We start from the raw sequence: 21,952 nt of genomic DNA, 5'->3' as shown, positions 1-21,952 counted from the left end.
GCATTTGGAAAGTTTGTATTCCTAGATATGAGAGAAGAACCCACAATGCAGTCATACAGATTGAGAGTTCATCAGAGAAACAAACCATCCGGACTTACATATCTCCGTCTGAATCTGAGCATAAAGTGAGACTCTCCAACATCTGATTTAAGAGTCAGAAAGGAGCTCAGTGTAACATCTGTAAAGTGTCATTTTTATACTTTTTAATTTCAGTTTTCACTGAGTTTTATCATTCAGCTGTAAGGTCATCAAACCCTTTGTTTACTGATTGATATTGTTACCATGCTGCACTTAATGTCATTCTCAAATGTTACACATTATAAATACATCAATTTTATTTACTTTTTGACTTAAAAGTGACACAACCTGCATTGAATGTCCTACAGGAGGAAATATTTGGAAATGTCGTATTGGATCGACTTCAAAGTGTTAAAATGTTTTATTCCGTTGTGTTATAATAAAGGTGTTTATTCTTTCACACTATTGTTCATCCTCATGTTTCTCTGCTTCATGAACACAACACTGCAGCTGCCTTGAATTCCTGCCAAGTCTTGAAAGTGAAACTAAAAACACACGGACCAATCAGGAGGCAGTAAACTGCGGGGGGGGGGGGTTACTAATTTGCATGCATCAGGGAAAGGCGACCAATGGGAACCTTTGCTTTATTAATAAGAGTGGACTGTTGATATTGAAAGACTGCAATCAGCCAATCAGAGAGAAGGAGATCCACTGCCTGCTTATTGATCTGAACAGCTGTTTTCTAGATGTAACATGTATGGTAGTGCAGTTCAGGGACCAATCATTGAGGGATGCTGGGAATCCTGCTGTCTCCAGACTCAGGAGATCTCTCCACTTTCCAAAGGTTTACAGGTAAGATCACATCTTTGTTCTCCTGTTAGGATATAGGGAACTAAAAGCCACACCTCAATGACCTCGTGGTTATGAATTAAAGTGCTACCAAAACGACTGGAAACATCCGGGGTATCCTATTGGTTAAACTACAAAAAATACATCTCGGGAAAATGCTTTTTACACAGTATTTTGTGGAGAGCTTCCAGTTTCATGAACAATACAGGAATACAGTTTTCATTATTAATGAGAGTCCCTGTTTCTGTCTGAAGGCTGATCCAATTAGCAACCACACCCTTCCTCTCCGTGACACAGCAAACATCGACTGCACTCAATAGAGTGGCAGATAACTATATTAGTAATTCTAAAATAAATAAATAATAATTCTAAAAACATAATAAATAGTACAAAAGATATTATAAATATGATGATTTAGTAAATAATATGAATTATAATAATAAATTACGAAGGATAAATTGTATATAAAAAAAATTAAGAAATAATAATAGTTCAGATTATTGAAAGATTATTATAAAAAAATAAATAAGAATGATGATAATTATAGTACAAAATAATAACAATAATAAATACACAGAAATTATAAAAATAATAATAGCAAAAATCCAATAATAATAGTAAATAATAAAAGAGATTATAATAATAACAGTCAAAGACAGACTGCTGTATTGAATCAGAAATCAGACCTTTATTCGTCCCACAGAGGGTACATTGTTACAGCAAAAGTGAAAAAAAAGAAGTACAAATAAAACACTATGTTCTGATTCAGTTTAAAGAGACGATAATATTGATATCTGGCGCCACCTAGTGTCAGAAGCTCATTACTGTTCCTGGTGTCAGTCTGAAGTATTGTGATAATAACTACAGACAGACTGTGTGTCTTCTAATGTTGTGTGTGTGTGTGTGTGTGTGTGTGTGTGTGTGTGTGTGTGTGTGTGTGTGTGTGTGTGTGTGTGTGTGTGTGTGTGTGTGTGTGTGTATGTCCCTCTCAGGGAGAAGATGATCTTCCTCATCCTGCAGCTCCTCTTCCTCACCTCCTGTGTCTCTGGTTAGTTTGTCTCTTTAAAGCTGTTATATGTAAAGCAGCACAGGAACATAGCTGCAGTTTAAAGAGTCCCTCTGTGTTTCCTCCACAGGAACATAGCAGCAGTTTAAAGAGTCCCTCTGTGTCTCCTCCACAGAAATATAGCTGCAGTTTAAAGAGTCCCTCTGTGTCTCCTCCACAGGACCATAGCTGCAGTTTAAAGAGTCTATCTGTGTCTCCTCCACAGGAACATAGCTGCAGTTTAAAGAGTCCCTCTGTGTTTCCTCCACAGGAACATAGCAGCAGTTTAAAGAGTCCCTCTGTGTCTCCTCCACAGAAATATAGCTGCAGTTTAAAGAGTCCCTCTGTGTCTCCTCCACAGGACATAGCTGCAGTTTAAAGAGTCCCTCTGTGTCTCCTCCACAGGAACATAGCTGCAGTTTAAAGAGTCCCTCTGTGTCTCCTCCACAGAAACATAGCTGCAGTTTAAAGAGTCCCTCTGTGTCTCCTCCACAGAAATATAGCTGCAGTTTAAAGAGTCCCTCTGTGTCTCCTCCACAGAAACATAGCTGCAGTTTAAAGAGTCCCTCTGTGTCTCCTCCACAGAACATAGCTGCAGTTTAAAGAGTCCCTCTGTGTCTCCTCCACAGGAACCATAGCTGCAGTTTAAAGAGTCCCTCTGTGTCTCCTCCACAGGAACATAGCTGCAGTTTAAAGAGTCCCTCTGTGTCTCCTCCACAGAAACATAGCTGCAGTTTATAGAGTCCCTCTGTGTCTCCTCCACAGAAATATAGCTGCAGTTTAAAGAGTCCCTCTGTGTCTCCTCCACAGAAATATAGCTGCAGTTTAAGAGTCCCTCTGTGTCTCCTCCACAGGAACATAGCTGCAGTTTAAAGAGTCCCTCTATGTCTCCTCCACAGGACCATAGCTGCAGTTTAAAGAGTCTATCTGTGTCTCCTCCACAGGAACACAGCTGCAGTTTAAAGAGTCTATCTGTGTCTCCTCCACAGGAACACAGCTGCAGTTTAAAGAGTCCCTCTGTGTCTCCTCCACAGAAACATATAGCTGCAGTTTAAAGAGTCCCTCTGTGTCTCCTCCACAGAAATATAGCAGCAGTTTAAAGAGTCCCTCTGTGTCTCCTCCACAGAAATATAGCTGCAGTTTAAAGAGTCCCTCTGTGTCTCCTCCACAGGAACATAGCTGCAGTTTAAAGAGTCCCTCTATGTCTCCTCCACAGGACCATAGCTGCCAGTTTAAAGAGTCTATCTGTGTCTCCTCCACAGGAACACAGCTGCAGTTTAAAGAGTCCCTCTGTGTCTCCTCCACAGAACATATAGCTGCAGTTTAAAGAGTCCCTCTGTGTCTCCTCCACAGAAATATAGCTGCAGTTTAAAGAGTCCCTCTGTGTCTCCTCCACAGAAATATAGCTGCAGTTTAAAGAGTCCCTCTGTGTCTCCTCCACAGGAACATAGCTGCAGTTTAAAGAGTCCCTCTATGTCTCCTCCACAGGACCATAGCTGCAGTTTAAAGAGTCTATCTGTGTCTCCTCCACAGGAACACAGCTGCAGTTTAAAGAGTCCCTCTGTGTCTCCTCCACAGAAACATATAGCTGCAGTTTAAAGAGTCCCTCTGTGTCTCCTCCACAGAAATATAGCTGCAGTTTAAAGAGTCCCTCTGTGTCTCCTCCACAGAAATATAGCTGCAGTTTAAAGAGTCCCCTCTGTGTCTCCTCCACAGGAACATAGCTGCAGTTTAAAGAGTCCCTCTATGTCTCCTCCCACAGGACCATAGCTGCAGTTTAAAGAGTCTATCTGTGTCTCCTCCACAGGAACACAGCTGCAGTTTAAAGAGTCCCTCTGTGTCTCCTCCACAGAAACATATAGCTGCAGTTTAAAGAGTCCCTCTGTGTCTCCTCCACAGAAATATAGCTGCAGTTTAAAGAGTCCCTCTGTGTCTCCTCCACAGAAATATAGCTGCAGTTTAAAGAGTCCCTCTGTGTCTCCTCCACAGGAACATAGCTGCAGTTTAAAGAGTCCCTCTATGTCTCCTCCACAGGACCATAGCTGCAGTTTAAAGAGTCTATCTGTGTCTCCTCCACAGGAACACAGCTGCAGTTTAAAGAGTCCCTCTGTGTCTCCTCCACAGAAACATATAGCTGCAGTTTAAAGAGTCCCTCTGTGTCTCCTCCACAGAAATATAGCTGCAGTTTAAAGAGTCCCTCTGTGTCTCCTCCACAGAAATATAGCTGCAGTTTAAAGAGTCCCTCTGTGTCTCCTCCACAGGAACATAGCTGCAGTTTAAAGAGTCCCTCTATGTCTCCTCCACAGGACCATAGCTGCAGTTTAAAGAGTCTATCTGTGTCTCCTCCACAGGAACACAGCTGCAGTTTAAAGAGTCCCTCTGTGTCTCCTCCACAGAAACATATAGCTGCAGTTTAAAGAGTCCCTCTGTGTCTCCTCCACAGAAATATAGCTGCAGTTTAAAGAGTCCCTCTGTGTCTCCTCCACAGAAATATAGCTGCAGTTTAAAGAGTCCCTCTGTGTCTCCTCCACAGGAACATAGCTGCAGTTTAAAGAGTCCCTCTATGTCTCCTCCACAGGAACATTTGTAGTGAATGTGACTCAGACTTCCCATCAGGCAGAGGAGAACCAGAACATCACCCTGGAGTGGACCTTCAGCACCAGAACAGACACTAACTTCAGATCCATTTCTACCTACTGTGAGATGTATACTGAGAGCAGACCCTACGTCCTGTTTCATCTATACAAAGGTGATGAACTCCCAGAGTCTCAGGATCCACAGTTTTCAGGACGAGTCCAGTGGGACAAAGACGTCCTCACAGAAGGACGCCTCACACTTCATGTCTCCAGACTCAGGACCAATGACTCTGGGTTTTATGTGTGTGCCATACGCACACCTGATGGGAGTAACTATAGCATATGCTGGCTGGACATCACTGGTGAGTAACCTCAGTAGAAGTGCTGTATTTCAATTAAAACTTCACTTTTTGTTAAATATGCAGATGGTAGCTCTATGTGAAATGGTAAATAAACATGCAAGGTCATTAATACATTGTAAAATTGTATGAAAAGAGGTTTTCTCCATGTCCACATGATGTTACTATCTGTATTTTCCACAGCTGCTGCACAACCAGAGAGCTGGAGAAACAACTGGATCAACGTTAGACTGACACTGCTTTATTTCTTTGCTGTTGTTTTTGTTTCTTTTGTTTCTTTTTCTTATTATTGCTTTTGTAATTTTTTCAATTCTTCTTTTGTTTCTATTTGTGTTTGTTTTCTTGTTCCTATTTTTGTTTCTTATTTTTGTACTGCATTATTTTTAATGCACAGACATGACACTTAATAAACAAGACAGACTTTACATACTATCAGCAAAACTAACAACACAGAAAGGAGTACAGGTTTTAACCCCGCCGCATACGCTCTGTGCTGCGGCCACTGCTCTCTTTTATCCCTGTATTCCATTTTTTAAAAACATTTTTAACCCAGACCAAACAGGGCTTTTATAAACTTTAGATTTTACCACAGGAGTTTTTAAATAGGTTTTAAACACAAAATATTGACCAACCCTAACACTAAACCTAACCAAGTCTCACCCTAAATGAATGATTCCCCTCATGGGGACCTCTATTTTGTCCCCATAAGGGAGGCGAGTCCCCACAGTGACTGTGTAAACAGATGTAGGGTCCCCACAAGTATGGTAATGCTAGGACAACACACACACACACACACACACACACACACACACACAACACACACACACACACACAACACACACACACACACACACACACACACACACACACACACACACACACACACACACACACACACACACACACACACAACAACACACACACACACACACACACACAGCACACACACACAACACGCCTCAGAGATGAAATATTAGAAAATATACAGACATTCTTAACCAGAGGACAGTAATCTTCTGACAGTACGTGGCGCCAGATATGAACATTATATTTTCTCTGAACTGAATCAGGAGATACTTACACTTTTACAGTCAGTAAACAGAGAGCTGCCAGTTTAAAATCACCCCCCCCCACACTGTAGATTTAACCCAACAACAAAATGAGCCAACATGCTGAACCCAGAGTTTGTGTAGATAAAATAACACAGCGTTGTTCAGGGTGTAGCAGGGCCAGACTGGGACAATAAGTCAGGGAAATATACACCCAGCCAGGCGTTTTGCTGGATGTATCGTCAATAGTTACAGCGTTGCTGCCCATAGTGATAGCACTATAGTTTAAATCTACTACCCAAATAGAAACATACCTATTTAAGTGTGCAAATGTGTTTGGTAGCCTATCCATGTGAACATGATTTAAGTGTGTGTGGAACCTCAAATCCTAGGGGGGTCATATCTACAATATAAATCCAATGCAACCTTAAAGTTACAAGATGCAATATATAAAATACACAATTCAATTAAACTATAAACACAGGATGTAAAGTGTGCAGAGTAGCTCATAGCAGAACTTGACAGTGAGTTGGTGGAGGGGAGGTTGGTGTAGATTAAAGGTCCACTAGCCACACTCATTGTCATTGCGCAGGTCTCTCTAAATTCAAGTTAAAAGATTAATGAAGATAGAAATTCTGAATTTAATGACACATTTTATGTTGACACTGTAATGCATAGTCATGAGTTAATCCTTTCAATTCGTTCCAACTCAACAGCTCTTACATTAAGCAATGTGTAATGCACAGTGGTGATAGGTAGTTCAGTTGGCATAGTATTAATATGAAATGGAGAGACATCAACCAAAATGATTGGATACCATTTTCTTTTACATGCATTAGTGCGTACAAGCACCATCGGCCAATTCTAGGTTTGACTGTCAAACAACATAACATATTAGATTCAACTAATAGTATTGCTTTCAACCAACCTAATACAGTTATGTGAAACTTGTTGACATACATTTCAGTGTAAATCAAAACCTACATGTGTAGAAGGGCTGGTTTATCAGAGGTGGCCAGACTGCAGGATGTTACACCCAAACTCAGGATCACTTCTTTTCAAACTGAGGCATCAATACAAACTTTAGCTTTCACAATCTATATCAGAAAATGGATAAATGTTTTCATTTTCAAACAAGGCATATAGTTGTTGTATTAAAAAGCATGGAGACATCTTTGTTGTTATACCTGACAAACATCACGTCCTTTATGCTACATTCACCGTAGATAGGTGTAGGTTTACATATAGTTATAGTATACAGCAAAATATTCTGTATATCTCTTTCCTTCAGTGCAATGCTGCTAACAAAAAATAATATCTATTATTTTTTTTTCAATTGTATTAATTAAGTTTTAGAATATATTGGCTTCTATTTTGAGTATATTTAGTGAATGAAAAAGCACATTATATTGGCACACATCAATAGACACTACTATTTTAAATTATAATTAATTATGAGATTAGGAGCCAGAAATCCTGTCTCTCTTTGTGACGATTTCAGGAGATCTCGGGTCCCTCTGTTAGCCTATAAAGACTTAAAATATTAGGCCACCTTTGTCTGTATTAAGGCAGTGTCTGACCAAGGGGATAATATGTATTTCATATTCCATATCCGTGGCTCAATGTAAATTGAAATATCTTAAATATCATCTGGACTTTTGATATGATAAGCTTAAATATGTCTTTATAGTGTCAAAGCTCAAAAATCTGTTATTTTGTTCAAGATACATCCAGTAAGTCTATATTATAGAAACTTTAAGCAGATCTACTTCAAGTTCATTTCCTTAAGGCTAGTATAAGCTGACTGCATGTGGATATAATAGGAGAATGAAGGTTTGTGTAAGGAGGGAAGGAGGAAGCAGTGAAGATGAAGCGTTGTTTATTTGAAGGAGGCACGGACCTGACGGCCCTTCAGAGGCTGGGGGGGGCGGTAGTTGTCCACAATGCAGCATGGAGCCTCTCCTTCTCCGGTGAAGAGGAGGCCGCGGAACCTGGTCATCTGATGAAGAAGGAGAGACACGGTGTTTAAATCAATGAACCTGTGTCCTGGACACGTACCCACCACACTATGTTGGTGTAATATAGATTGTATACACTGTTTACTATTTTCAATGTTTCGTTGAGACATAAAAAAAGAATGCCTAACACTTGAAAAAAAATCAACAATATGAAAATGTCATCCGATCTGGGACAGCCAGGCAAGAGCCAAAAAAAGGATTCATTGTGATTCATTTGTTCAGCAGGATAATCTCCACATATCCACACTTGATTATGATTTTTGAAGCATAACTGCAGTCGGCTGAAGTAAAAATCTAACGTTTGGCTGTAAACCAACTACATCATGGTCACATGTCTGCGATCACCACCACCAAGCTGAAGACCGACTCGTGTCGCCGTGATGACGTTTAGTCTCATTTAGTCACCTGGTAGCAACAGCCGTATTAATGACAGTTTCAGACATTCACCAGTGGGGTATTTACTGACGTATTTCATGTAGTAGAACCAAACGTAAAAGTCTTGTATGATTTTCCAGACGTCTCATTCCAGGCTTCTAACCACAAACACGTTAAAAAAAACCTTGACTTGGACGAAGGAAACGGAAGTGGTAAAATGTTGTGTTTTTAGGGGTTTTATGACTCAATACTGCACAACTCTATATAGGTCAGGATTGGGGTTCACTCCAAGTGCAGATATAGGAGTGCACTGCTAATCTTTCTTGCCAGCTCAAGCACCATTGTTGTATTCAAACAAATCTACTCCAAGCAATTCCAAGGTTGTGCATGGTGGCGACAACATCAGAAATCAACTGTCTGTCAGTGCGGACTGTATGTTACAAACTCAATTCATCATACCCAAAGAGAAAACTCGCTGCTAGTGTCTCTTTATTCTAACTGAAACATATATTTTTAGAGAGTTGCTTATTGATATATTATACTTGACTAATTAAAGAGAGTCACTATATGCCACCCACCTCAACATGTGATCCATTTACCACCTTGTGGAAAACAGCTGAAAGCTTTGCTCCTGTCTTTAACAAAGTGACCACACCAATGATCACATGACTCCATGCTCCATGAGGTTTTCTAATACTGGATCACTGATAAGTACCCAATGCTTGAAATGGTGTTTGTTATAAAGAATCCATGACTTGGTTTCAGACAGGCCAACACCTCCAGGCAGAGCCAGAAAAACAGGTCAATATCCACGTCACCTGTCACCTGGAGAGGGCTTCTACTGGGGTTTGAATCTCTGTCTTCACCAACTAAGCCTTTGGAACCTCTGTTTTGGTTCATTGGATTTAAGAGTTGTTTAGGGGAAGAGCCATAAGAAAATGTCCACACGATTAGTTAGCCAAGAAAGTCATGACAGAAAGTATTCCTTCTAATTCAACCATTTCTGACTAGGTGGGCATTACAAAACTTCCCCGCACATACTGTATGCATGCGTTATGTTGGAGTAGAACACTTTTCTGGTGGCTGAATAGCCCCCCTCTCCGCGCCGTTCGTTGGATGAGGCTGGATCTCTATTAAATTAAGAAAGGAATTGAAAACACCGGAATCAAAGTTATACCAAATTATCTGAGTTTACTTCTAGTAGGAAACCAAACACATATACAAGTTATACAGAGTACTCGAGCACTCCGGACTTTCAGATTTGTGATGCGATGCGGATAAAGGCGTCAGGACCATCAAACTCATCAAACCAAAAAGAAATTGGACTTCAGGTTTGTGATGCGATGCGGACACAGATATCAGGACCAACAAACTCACCAAACCAAAAAGCGACTTCACACTCAAAAACATCAGTATTCATCTCTATCTTTGGGGCGGAGATTTGTCGACTCTTCCTTCCCATTTTTCTCCCAAGCGAATCAGAGTTCCGTGAGGAGGAGCTGTGTAAGCTGATCACCTCCCCCAAGTGTCCTGATTGGCTGGATTCACTTCTGGTCGAGGTCAATCAGAGTTCCGAACAGAGAGTGAGATCCTAAATTTCACCAGGTCAAAAGTCAACGTTTATCTCCACCCTATCTACATCACATTCCCTTCCCACGGGGTTTCCCCCCTATTTAACGATGTCTTTAACGACTAAAAACAGCATCTGGCTTTTAGAGGTGATAAGGAGCGATGTTGGTGTGTGACACACAGAATCTCTGGATCAGTGAGTTGTGATTACATAAAACAGTTCAAACAATACATGTTCACTAAAATACAATTCAAAATAATACATGTTTACTTCAATACAGTGTAGAATCATATCTTTTTACTTCAATCCCTCTTTTGATCTCACCTCACGAGATCAACATATAGCATTTGAAACATTACCACTGTCATTCTTTTTTCTTACTGTGTCTGTCCAACATTTATATAAACCCATCAGAAGCTGGGATATAGAGCACTTTAAACCTTTAGGAACAGTCCACAACAAGAACTTCTTATGACAGTGGAGGCAGAATAAAATATGTCTAAAAAGCAAAGTCCTTGTCAGCTGAGTCATCTTTACTCTTCCCTCAATGGTGGAACTGATGAGTCTAACACACAATGAGCAGATACAAGGCACACAACAACAACAACAACCACATGTCACTAAAATGGCAATAAAAGTAGCCACAGAAATTAGAAAAGACATTGTCATACTTTTCCCTCTTTTGGTAACACATAGTTCTGTAGAATAAAAAATACCAATCCCTTAAATTGTGGGATATAAAAATAAAGTTGAAAGTTCCTCAAAAAATGGATTGTTCAGACAAAGTTCCACACCGGCTATATCAACCTGTTTCAGCGGGAAATGGAGTTCCCTGTGCCGTCTTGGTTTGCCATGTCTTCGTCCCCCCAGCCCGCTGACGGCGGCTTCTGGGGTGCTTGCTAGAGAGATGTGGCCTGATCCTCCTCCTCCGGCCCGCTGATGGCGCCTCCTGGGTCGACTGCCTTGACGAGAGCCAGATCTGTTCTGATGTCGTCTAGGGTCCTCGCGACGAGGGCCAACTCTGTCCTGATGTCGTCTAGGGTCCTCGCAGGTGTTTTTCCCGACCGCACACTGGCTCCAGTGGTACCAGTTGTCTCCCTTTCCATCTGGGCGGACGGCATGAGAGGTCCCCTCCAACCAGACGTAATCTGCTGTGTTGGCCTTGTGTTTCTCGGGTCCCCCTTTTGACGTCAGCAGCCTGTGTGGAGAAGTCTCATACCAAGCCCTTAAGTTGCTGGAAATATGGTTTTGAAATCATCTCTTCTACTTCTTTAGTGTTTATTGGCGGCACCAACTAGACTGGAGTGTGGACAAGAGACTATGCAGAAAATAATAACAAAAATAAAAAAATAATAAAAAATAAAAAATAAAAATAAAAAATAAAAAATAAAAATAAAAATAGAACAAAAATAAAAATAAAACAAAAAAGGAACAAACTAACAAAACAAAAAAATAACCAAAGCTAGATTATTTTAAATGTATCAATTTCTCTTAAAAGCAACAAATAAAACAAAACAAAAAATACCAAAACTAGTATTTTAAATTGATAAATTTCTCCTAAAAACGTAATAATCTCACATACATATTGTCTGATGTATATCCTATCCTTTTCCCCCTTTTTCTGAAATAGAACGCCGTTAACGGTGTTCTTATTTTCAGAAATATCGAGCCTTATACATCAGTTATTTAATATCAGCTATATATTTATTATTACTATTACTTATATATCAGGCATTAAATGTCAGCCTTCTTCCATGATTGACCTCGTCTATATTATCTGACTTATATTGATACGTGTTCGTTTGTATTATTTAATCATACTGGGCAATTATTGATAACTTTTTGAATCTCCCTCTTTTCTTAACAACTATGGCTATGGCTATTTTGAAATCTGACTTGGTTAAGAGATGATTTGTTTATTGGTGAGAGGCACACTCTTGCCCTTGTGATTGGGTGGGGGTGGGTAGTTAGGGAGAGTTCCTTACAATCTCCAGATCTTCCTCTCTGTGTTGAGGCCATAAAACCTTTTAATGGGCTCTGTGGTCTGTTCAGATTTAGATTTTCTTCCTCTCCAGAGGTCATGCCTGTCTTTGACCCTGTATGCTGCCTTGAGTCCTGCAGCACCTCAGGAGCAGAGAAAGGGGGGAGATCTCTTCCCAAAAGTGTAAGCTCCCACATGAGCAACATAGCAACACATTAAACTCTCCCTGACTTGTTTGTAAAGCGTTCTTTAAGGCCTGAATTGAGTCTTCTGTTGTGTAACGGAAAATCCCATTTCCAAAAAGGGGTCAGTTTAATAGTCCTTATCATATTATCGCACTGTGCTCGCATGTTAGGACCTAATTCTCTTTCTACATGTTTTAGCTCCATATTAGCAGGGTTCACTAACATGGTTGGTTGATCCAGTTTAAGATTTTCAATATCTACCATTACTATTTCCAACATTCCTTTTCCCTGAATATCAGGTCTAACAATGTGTTTTTCTTCTAGGAGTATTAGATGGGATACTCATAAGTGGCATTTGTGAGCTATCATCTCCGTAAGGTGGAGGTAGGGTCTCAGACATTATACCACCTGCTTGTTGCTCTCTGTCTCTATGTCTTCTGCAATTCTTTACCCACAGTTCTTTTTACTGGATTTTTCTCTCAAGTATTACACAGATTTGACTTAAAAAAAATCACACAGAGCTTTTCATACCTTATCATATTACAGTCAGGCAAATTTTTATTGTGCGATGTTTATTTCAACAGATAGCGTGACTTCCAGAAGCAAGCTTCTACAATCCCCTCACGGCGATTGCGGCTTCAGGTCAAGAGTTAAAACTCAGTCAACAAAATCTCTTTATCGTCACGTTTAATGAGCCTGATTATCCCCACAACAGTTTTGTGATGAGATTCGGTCGTTCCAAATAATTATTTGGAGGTCGCGTCTCTCTCCTCCTCTATCACCCACCATATAACAATTACAGAAATGTTATACATTTAAAGCACCACGAAAGGTAACCGCATTAATCAATCTTATCATGATCTGCGGGGAATTTAACCCTTCTGTTTTTACACCTCCGTAGTCTTTAATTAAAGCACTGTAAAGCAACCGTATTAATCAATGTTATTTTGACTTACGGGGAATTTAACCTATACTTCTTTTACAGCCTTACAGTCTTCGTATTTAGTGAGTGAAGGGCCGGGACTAACCTACCCGCCTCTCTCAAACACTATTTTTTGCTCTAGGTCCAGGACTGAATACCCTTCTCTAAGCACTTCCCTAATATCCCCAACTTGTAATATGTATTGTATTTCCCACCGTGACTAAGAACACTGAGAACGCTGCTGACAACTCTACATTTTTTAGTATAATCAATCACAGATTTTTTGATAGTCAAAACAGGTGTCTGCTCACCTTTTGTATATGGCGCCTTGGTGTAGTTGTCACCAGTATCTCTGTGTCCTCCCCCTGGACTGGATTATGTCCCCTGGCTATCGGTGTTCCTTTCTAGAGATAAGCACTTCACGTCGGGGTCACCACTTGTTGGAGCAGAACACCTCTGCTACGCGCCGTTCGTTGGATGAGGCTGGATCTCTATTAAATTAAGAAGGAATTGAAAACAACCGGAATCAAAGTTATAACAAATTATCTGAGTTTACTTCTAGTAGGAAACCAAACACATATACAAGTTATACAGAGTACTCAAGTACTCCGGGCTTCAGGTTTGTGACGCGGTTTACAGGTAGACAGACCAGCCTTCAGGAAACGAGAAGTACAGACTTCAGGTTTGGGATGCGGTTTACACGTCTCTAGACCAGCCTTCAGCAAACCAGAAGCATTTTTACATACAAAACCAACCATATACATATCCCTATTTTGGGGGCGGAGATGTGTTAAAATTGTTCCCTTCCCCTTTTATTCGACAGCGAATTAGAGAGCCCCTGGGGAGGAGCTGTTTAAGCTGACCACCTCCCCCAAGTGTCCTGACTGGCTGGATTCGCTTCTGGCCGGGTTCAATCAGAGGTCTGACCAGCACGTGAGATCCTAAGTTACACCAGGTCAAAAGTCAACGTTTATCTCCACCCTATCTACCTCACATTCCCTTCCCATGGGGCCTCCCCCTATTTAACGATGTTTTTAACGACTTAAAAACAGCATCTGGCTTTTAGAGGTGATAAGGAGCGATGTTGGTGTGTGACACACAGAATCTCTGGATCAGTGAGTTGTGATTACATAAAACAGTTCAAACAATACATGTTCACTAAAATACAATTCAAAATAATACATGTTTACTTCAATACAGTGTAGAATCATATCTTTTTACTTCAGTTATGGTACGTGTGTGTGTGTGTGTGCGTGTGCATATGCGTGTGCGTGTGCGTGTGGTGTGGGCGGTGTGTGTGTGTGTGTGTGTGGTGTGTGTGTGTGTGTGTGTGTGTGTGTGTGTGAAAAAACTAAAGCAGCAGGCTGCAGTAAACAACATTTCCTCTGGGAGCCATTTAGCCTTTAGCTAGCTGGTGAGCTTTAGGCTGATTTCTCTGCCTCAGCAGGCTCAATCTGCAATGCTGCACTTCTTCACCACAACAAAGTAAGCGTTAAACTGTACATTACTTGTGTATCAACATATGTATTCCTACATTAAAAACATTCCTCACTACATAAAGCTGACATCTATCTGTTAGGGTAGTCAAACAGTGTTAAACCTTTAGGAAAAGCCTACGGTATGTCACATGAAGGTACAGGTTGGCAGTGTTCAATATGTAGAGAGTGCAGTCTGCAGATACAGGCTGTCAGTGAAATCTGAGTGAAACACAAGGTCTTCAGGGCTCAGACACACCCTGCTCTAAAGCATGATATGACTTCTGACCCTCTTGACGTTGGCAATGTTTAAACCAACATCCAGGCTCCTTAAAGCTTGCACAAACACATAATTAGAGGATCTAGAGGGTATTTTAAAATAAAATCTAGTTATGATGAAATAGCCAGCTATGTTAATTCTGCAGTTATTTATTGGATATTCTTTTGTTTTTTTCAGACTCCCTGAAGCTTAACACCTCACGCCTTGTATTTTCTAATTTTGAGTGAAACACTTTGAACTTCTACTGGATAATTCAGCAGGATCCTCACCAGACTACATAATAGAAAAGCAGCATGTCCAACCCACATCTAGTATTGTGGACTGCCAAGACAAATGTCTGTATTTAAGAACTGCCACAAAGCTATTTTGTGCATGTACATATAGGCACATGTGCGTATGTGCACTGAAACACCCTATGACCTTCCTAGCTATATTTAAATGATATTTAGTCTGCAATCCAGATGTGGCTTCACTTCAGTTGTTTGGCTCTCAAACTTCAAGTTGTATTTGAATACTAAAACAACAAGCTATAATTATTCTGCAATTCAAGAACAGAGATTGTACAGCAGCAGTTTTGTAACCCTACGTAGGCATTTTTTTTCCAACAACGTTAAAAACAGCACTGCGCATGTCCAAATATCTGGATGTTATATTCACAGTTTTTTGTATACATTTGTTATATCAAGGTATATAGGGTAAAAGTATATATCCACTTTTTGGCAGATCAGAGCAGAATCATTGTGTTTCACTGTTTATGTGGCTTTTACACAGGACACACAGGACATTCACAATAAGTCATAATTTTCATTTCATTTCATTTCAATCTTTATTTCGAACAGATTAAAAAAAAATTAAAAAAATTAAAATTTGAAAAACAGAATACCGTATTGTTAAAATACAATATTTATCCACATTCATGATAATATTTATATATTCAACAAAAAAGTCTTCATATTAATAATAATAATTAAAAAAAAATCCTATGTGTCCGAAAGGGAGTAGGAGGAAGCAAATGCTTATTAATTCCCACCCCTTACTTGATCAATGATTGTCCTTTAAATCATTATGCAAGTTATTCCTACTTACATTTACATTTATACATACAAATACAATAATTTCTCATCTTCAATCACCTCTCTTCATTCTCATAGTTTTCCAAAAAAGTGTTTCTGTACATCCTTTTAAACTGAATTATGCTTGTGCTTTGTTTTAACTCCTGCTCCAAACCATTCTATAAAATCACCCCACAGATTGTTATACTCATACTTCTCACAGTTGAAGTAATCAAGGTTATCAACTCTGAAATGTGTATTAAACAGGAAGTACTCGTTTTAAATCTAATGAAAGTAGAGAGTGAGTACGCACCTGAGTACGGCTGACACTGATTGGCTCCTTGAGGACGATCCAGCTGACGCTCTCCAACAGAGGGGGCGTGGTCAGAGAGCCGTCATAGGTCCAGAAGTCCAGAGAATCAGGCAGGAGGGTCTTTGGGTCGAAGTTAGCAAAGACGGTCTGCTTCCCCTGCAGGTGTGAGGGCGGAGGAACAGGGAAGAGGGTGTTAGGAAAGGAAGGGAAGCAGTTGTCACTCATTGTTAACCATTACAATTGTAGGTCTTCCAAGAATTAAAAATGTGTTTCATTGACAGAATAAGCTCATTTGTCTTGCATGGATTTGTGTGTTTTTAACATAGGCGGCCTGTGAGGCTCAGGATACGGAAAGCTAATATTTGACCAACTTTGAACACCACAGAAGACATTATTATGTTTAGCATATCATAGACCTACTGAAAAACAATAACTAGCTAGAGGGGGGTGAATGTTTATACCAGGTGTACAATCATTTTGATGCTAATAATAATAATAATAATAATATGGTAGATTACAAGGCTACATAAAAACGAGACTCAACGATGCCGGGCTAATGTGCTACCAAATGATTTAGCGCTTCACTAAAACAATGACATTACAAATGAAAATGAAAATGAAAAATGAAATTCATACACTATGTTTATTAGAAAAAGAAGATTTATTAAATACTGTTGCTGTGAGCTAAAACAATGCTAATGCAGAGACACCATCCGTTACTGTGCAAAAAGACATGTATGCAATCTGTGATATACATCATGTAATACATCTTCTTGCTGGAAGTGTACGTTGAGTTTGTAGCAGTTTGTACGAGCCTCACTCTGCTTGTTCTGACAGTTAATCATAGTTACTGCTCTGATAGTGAAGTTCTTAATAGTTATCGGATTATTAATCAGAATCAGAATACCATTATTCGTCCAACAGAGGGGAAATGTACATTGTTACAGAGAAAGTAAAGAGCTAGAAAGAGTAAAATATTGACTCAGAGACATGCATACAATATAAAAGATAAAAATAGAAATTATACAAATTACAATTTACAAAAATACACATCCAGATGGACAACATTAAAAACCAATAGCAGTATTTTTTAGCAGCCAGGTAACCGTAGTGAAAGTGGAAGTATGTATTGCACAGTTAAATGTATTTGTTGACGATAAAAACCTTATAACCTGATATTTCGAGTGGCTTATCAGAATGTATCGTAACAGTAGCATGTATGACTTTTAGGAAACATTGGTAAGCACAGTAGTAAATCGACCAATAATTTATGGAAGGCTAAGTTTCTCTAGCGTTTTTACCCCCCACCACTGATTTTTACCTTGGTCTTAATGCTGTCAAAGGCATCCAGAACCTTCTGAAGCCGGGGGTTGGCGGCACTGATCTGAAGGACAGAGACTAACACAGTTACATTTACAGTAAACCCAGCTTTATTTATTTAGATTGCCTCTTAACCTTACACCGTCCTGTGAAGGGCATGCATACTTAAGGCCCGGACACACCAGCCCGATTTTGGGAGTCAGAGGCCGTCAGAGGCAGTCGGGCATTCGCGGCGCCCTACTCAGGTTTGTGTCCCCCGCACCGTCGTGTCTTTACAGCACCTTTTCACACCTCCCGATGCCTCAACATGTTGAATCGGCCGCGGGAGGTCAGAGAAAGTCGGCCCAAGCAATCGCTCGGATTGGCTGTTCACACTACCGCTGCCTGCTGGTAAGGACAGTTATTGCCACTCGTCGACTGAAGTATTTGCGGTGTGTTCGTAGGCGGGCGGCGTAGCGGGCGACGTAGCCGACGCAGCCGACGCAGGTGACGAAGCTGACGTAAAAGTCGGGACGCCTTCGGTACACGTTCTTTGGTCTCAGGTGGGTGTGTAGCGGCCTTTAAAGCTACCCCCAACTCCCTGCCTCCAGTGCAGTCAGACTGAGAGCTTGTCAGGGATGACTCACCTTGAGGAAGACCCCCACCACTGCAAGGCCATCAGGCTGGCTGGCTGCCTTTCCAAAGCTGGGGGTACTTAGTGTTCCAGTGCACCAGGTGAAGCTAACAGGGAAAGAGGCACATTTGAAGACCCAGGCTACAGAAAGTGTGTCATCTTATCCAAAATATACTGTAACATGTGCAATAACGTGGATATTTAAACCACCAGTCCGATTTTTATGACTCTTGGTGAAATAGTATGGCATGGGCCAAGAAAGAACCCGTTACGTTTTGAAGCAGACGGAGTCCCAGGTCAGATATGTGAATTACTGTTCACTTATGGAAACGATCCATCTAGTTAGTTTATTTCTTAATAGGTTCCAAAAATAACCTAATTTGAATATATTGGAACTAAAGACACTGGAATCTATCAATTTAATACCCATGTGTTTTTGTATTGAGTAATGTAAACTCCAGTCACCCCCAGTTCTTTCTTAAACAATTCCAGAAGTAATGCCCCTTGTGTGTTTTCATACAGAACCATTAAGAACAGTGTTACTCTTAAATGTTTACTGAATTATCTTGCCAAAGACAGGACAGTTCCACCCTCACAGACCACAGGCTGTTCAGGCCCTGTTCCTGCAGGGTTAGTGAAGCAGCAGCTCCTTCAGTACCTCACAGGGGAACTTGATGCCGTTGACGGTGTGTTCGGAGCCTCTGTCATTACTCGCTCCCCAGTGGAAATGAAACTGCTTCAAACGGTACGTTCCAGAAATAGGACCTCCAGTCAGGACTGGTGAGCACAAAAGTCATTACAGATGCAAAATGTCAGTCTGAATTAAATACTGTAGTTCTACACATTCTACAGACCTTTGATGGAAACAATTATGGAGAAATCATCATCTGATCTTTATCGCAACTGAATTGTCATTAATTGCAATTAGATAACTTCCAGATAATTTCGTCTTTATAATGGGCAGCACTTATCTTTTTAAAGTCAGAGAAAATTACACACTGATGACGTCATCATCATAAACACTACACTTTTTAGGCAGATGTCCTCCAGAGACTTACACAGTGATGACATCATCACACACTCTTATCTACTTAGTACATACAGCGGGGTGGGGGCCTGAATGGGACAGCCAGATCAAGCTTACTATGCTTAACCTTTCTGGAAATGAATACATAATATAACGAGTGTACAGTATACCATATAAACAACACTGTAAAGAGTGCATGAATGAGTCCTTATACCCGGAATGAGTCAGCATTTTATCTCTTGCAGTTTCTTGTATCAAATATTTTTATTTAAGCTTAAAATTAGGACTGCGGTTAATGCAAGATGAAGAGATTTAAACTATTAGTTTAACGACATAAAATCACTCAGTAAATACCCACTTGTGAATGTCTTAAGCTTCTGTGTTTCATACAAACGGCAGTCTCTAAGAAGTGACTAAACAAGGCTTTTAAATATCTTCCTGCGAAACATTAGCTACATTAGCTTAGCGGTGGAGGACGACCAGGCTGCCCCTGGCCAACTTGTGGCCCCACGCAAAGTTATGTGACAAGGCCCTCTGTGTCGCGAACGTCGACGGGGGGTGGGTGTTTGCTGCTAGTGGAGCACGCGTGAACTGGGAGCGCGCTTAATTGCGAGGTGAGGCCTGCATGTGACCGTGAAGTTCCTTTATAGCCTAACGTTAGCTTCAAATATCATAAAGTGGTGTTAATACGCAGGGATTATACTGCTGAACAAATGTTCTGCAATATTACAAAGTATTTGGAAAAATCTCATTGCTTTTGTTGAGGGAGTCTTTGTGATGCTAACTTCTGGGTCGGCCAAAAAATATATATTACCACTGCAGCAGTCTATACTATATAATACTATACTATACAATACAATACATTATTACATGGTTTAGTTGAATACTCGATTCTGATTGGTTAATTCAGAACACGTGACACATTGTTAATCCAGAAACAGACAGACCGCTGTCAAGGATTTATTGACTGTTGTTAAGGACGCTCACATCTGCACAAAGAAGTCCGGTCGATTTAACTGTATACAGTATACAGGAGGGTCGACAACCCCCTTAGCCACGGCCTGTCGTGAGCTATTGCTTAATTATAATATATGATTTATTTTGCAGCAGAAATCTAGTTTTGCCAACCGCTTTACATCACACGAAACAAGGACAATTAAGATTATAGATGTTTTACATTTAAAATGCATATACATCTATATTTCTGTGGCTTAGTGTCCTAACACTGGAAGCTGAGCGGTGGAACTTACTGGAACTGTTGACGTCGTCCTCGTAGTCCACCTGGAAGGAGTGTCCGTTGTTGAGAATGCCCTTGGCGTTGGAGGGGGTCGTACTTGAGTTTCAGAGACTTCAGAGTGGAGTCGTACTGGGCCTCCTTAGGGACGATGTTGATGGGAGACTGTCTGGGCCCGTTAGCCACGGGGAAATCTTTGCCCCATTTTTCAGGCCCTACAAATACATATTTAAACATTTAATACCTCATGTTAATGTGTTATGTGAGGAGCACTTTTGCTCCAGCTTCTTTAAAGTGAGTACATACGTGGCAAAGAACATATTTCTTCTGTTGGCGTCTTGTCTTTGTTTTTTAGTGCGGAAATACATATTCAGATATGAATTAAAAATAATAAAAGTTTCCTGTTCAATATTATTTTCAAGTGAACTCAGCTGCTGTGTAATATTAGGAACATTTCAATACAATAACAGCAGTGCAAAATTACTCATAACATAAAAACATCAGGAGTATTTACTTGCAGAAGGCTAATTACTAACTGTTTATTACTACTAAATTGCATTTTGAGCAGCATTTAAACACTGCTGTGTCACTAATTATACAATAAATGCACCTTACTTCTATCATCGTATATAGTAAGTGTATTGTCTATCATCTGATGCTTATAAGGTGAATCAAACAATACCTGAATACAACATTTAATAATATCATAAAAGTAAAAGTTCCCCATTTAAATATGTTTTGTTATCATTCAAATAAACAAACAATTAAGTTAATGTTATAGAATGTGCTGGTAATTCTGTGAGGTGGAAAGTCCACTTTTTAAAAGTTTTGCAAAAGTTTGTTTTGCAAAACCTACATTCATAACATGCCCAGCAGATTCTGAAAAGTTATGAATATATAATCAAATTAAAAAAATCATAAGATATAAAATATTTTCTTTTTTTTCCAGTAAGTACATTAAATATTAAAGTTAACTATCAACCCTGCCTGATTACTGAAGTAGGCTTATGTAATAAAAGTGGTAGAGAGTAAATAAGTATATTTATTTAAAGGGGACCTATCATGCAAAATGCACTTTTGTACGTCTTTTATACATGAATATGTGTCCCCGGTGTTCCAGGGAACTCACCAAGTGTCAGAAAACACAACCCTCTCTATTTTCCTCCATACCCAAATCTCTAAAAAAGGGGCTGCAACGGATCTGATAAAAACTGATCCAGATTTGAACACTGTCCTGACGTCAGGACGGTGGCGCTACGGCTATTGGGCCAACTCCACCAATCAGGAGGAGACAGCCACGGCCATTGCCGTTCGAAAGCGCTGGAGACGCTGTAGTACATATGCCAGGCCAGTAGATGGTGCTGTTCTCACAGAATCAGACCGTGCAAAACAGAGCTAACATTTTTCAAATTGAGCGAAATGAGGCATGGCTAAAATGCATGATCTGTTTGGTATTTTGAAAAAAAAAAAGTATAAATATGCCTTATATAGGTATGGTCCTACACTATATTATTCAAATATAGCATGATAGGTCCACTTTAAGTACACATTTGAGGTAGAACTACGTGTACTTTACTTGAGTATTTTGTTTTTGTGCAACTTCATGTTTCTACTTCACTACACTTCAAAGGGAAACACTTAACTTTGTACTTAGTTAATTTCTTTTTCTTACGTTTTTAGTTACTACGTAC

At 40.0% G+C, this 21,952-nt stretch overlaps 1 protein-coding gene and 1 pseudogene across 1 annotated transcript; one reads left to right on the top strand and one right to left on the bottom strand.

The window, feature by feature from the left end:
- The first annotated feature begins 825 nt into the window (after positions 1–825).
- Positions 826–4,916, top strand: LOC117497662 (myelin-oligodendrocyte glycoprotein-like). Its single transcript, XM_034149663.1, has 3 exons — positions 826–870; positions 1,860–1,915; positions 4,491–4,916. The coding sequence occupies exons 2-3, from the start codon at positions 1,867–1,869 to the stop codon at positions 4,856–4,858; spliced, it is 417 nt and encodes a 138-aa protein (XP_034005554.1). The 5' UTR covers positions 826–870; positions 1,860–1,866; the 3' UTR covers positions 4,859–4,916.
- Positions 4,917–7,775: 2,859 nt separating this feature from the next.
- LOC117497638 overlaps positions 7,776–21,952 on the bottom strand; it is a 39,090-nt pseudogene continuing 24,913 nt past the window's right edge.

Source organism: Trematomus bernacchii, unplaced genomic scaffold (assembly GCF_902827165.1).
Source record: "Trematomus bernacchii unplaced genomic scaffold, fTreBer1.1, whole genome shotgun sequence".
Lineage (NCBI taxonomy): Eukaryota > Metazoa > Chordata > Actinopteri > Perciformes > Nototheniidae > Trematomus > Trematomus bernacchii.
This window is presented reverse-complemented; position numbering and strand designations above follow the sequence as displayed.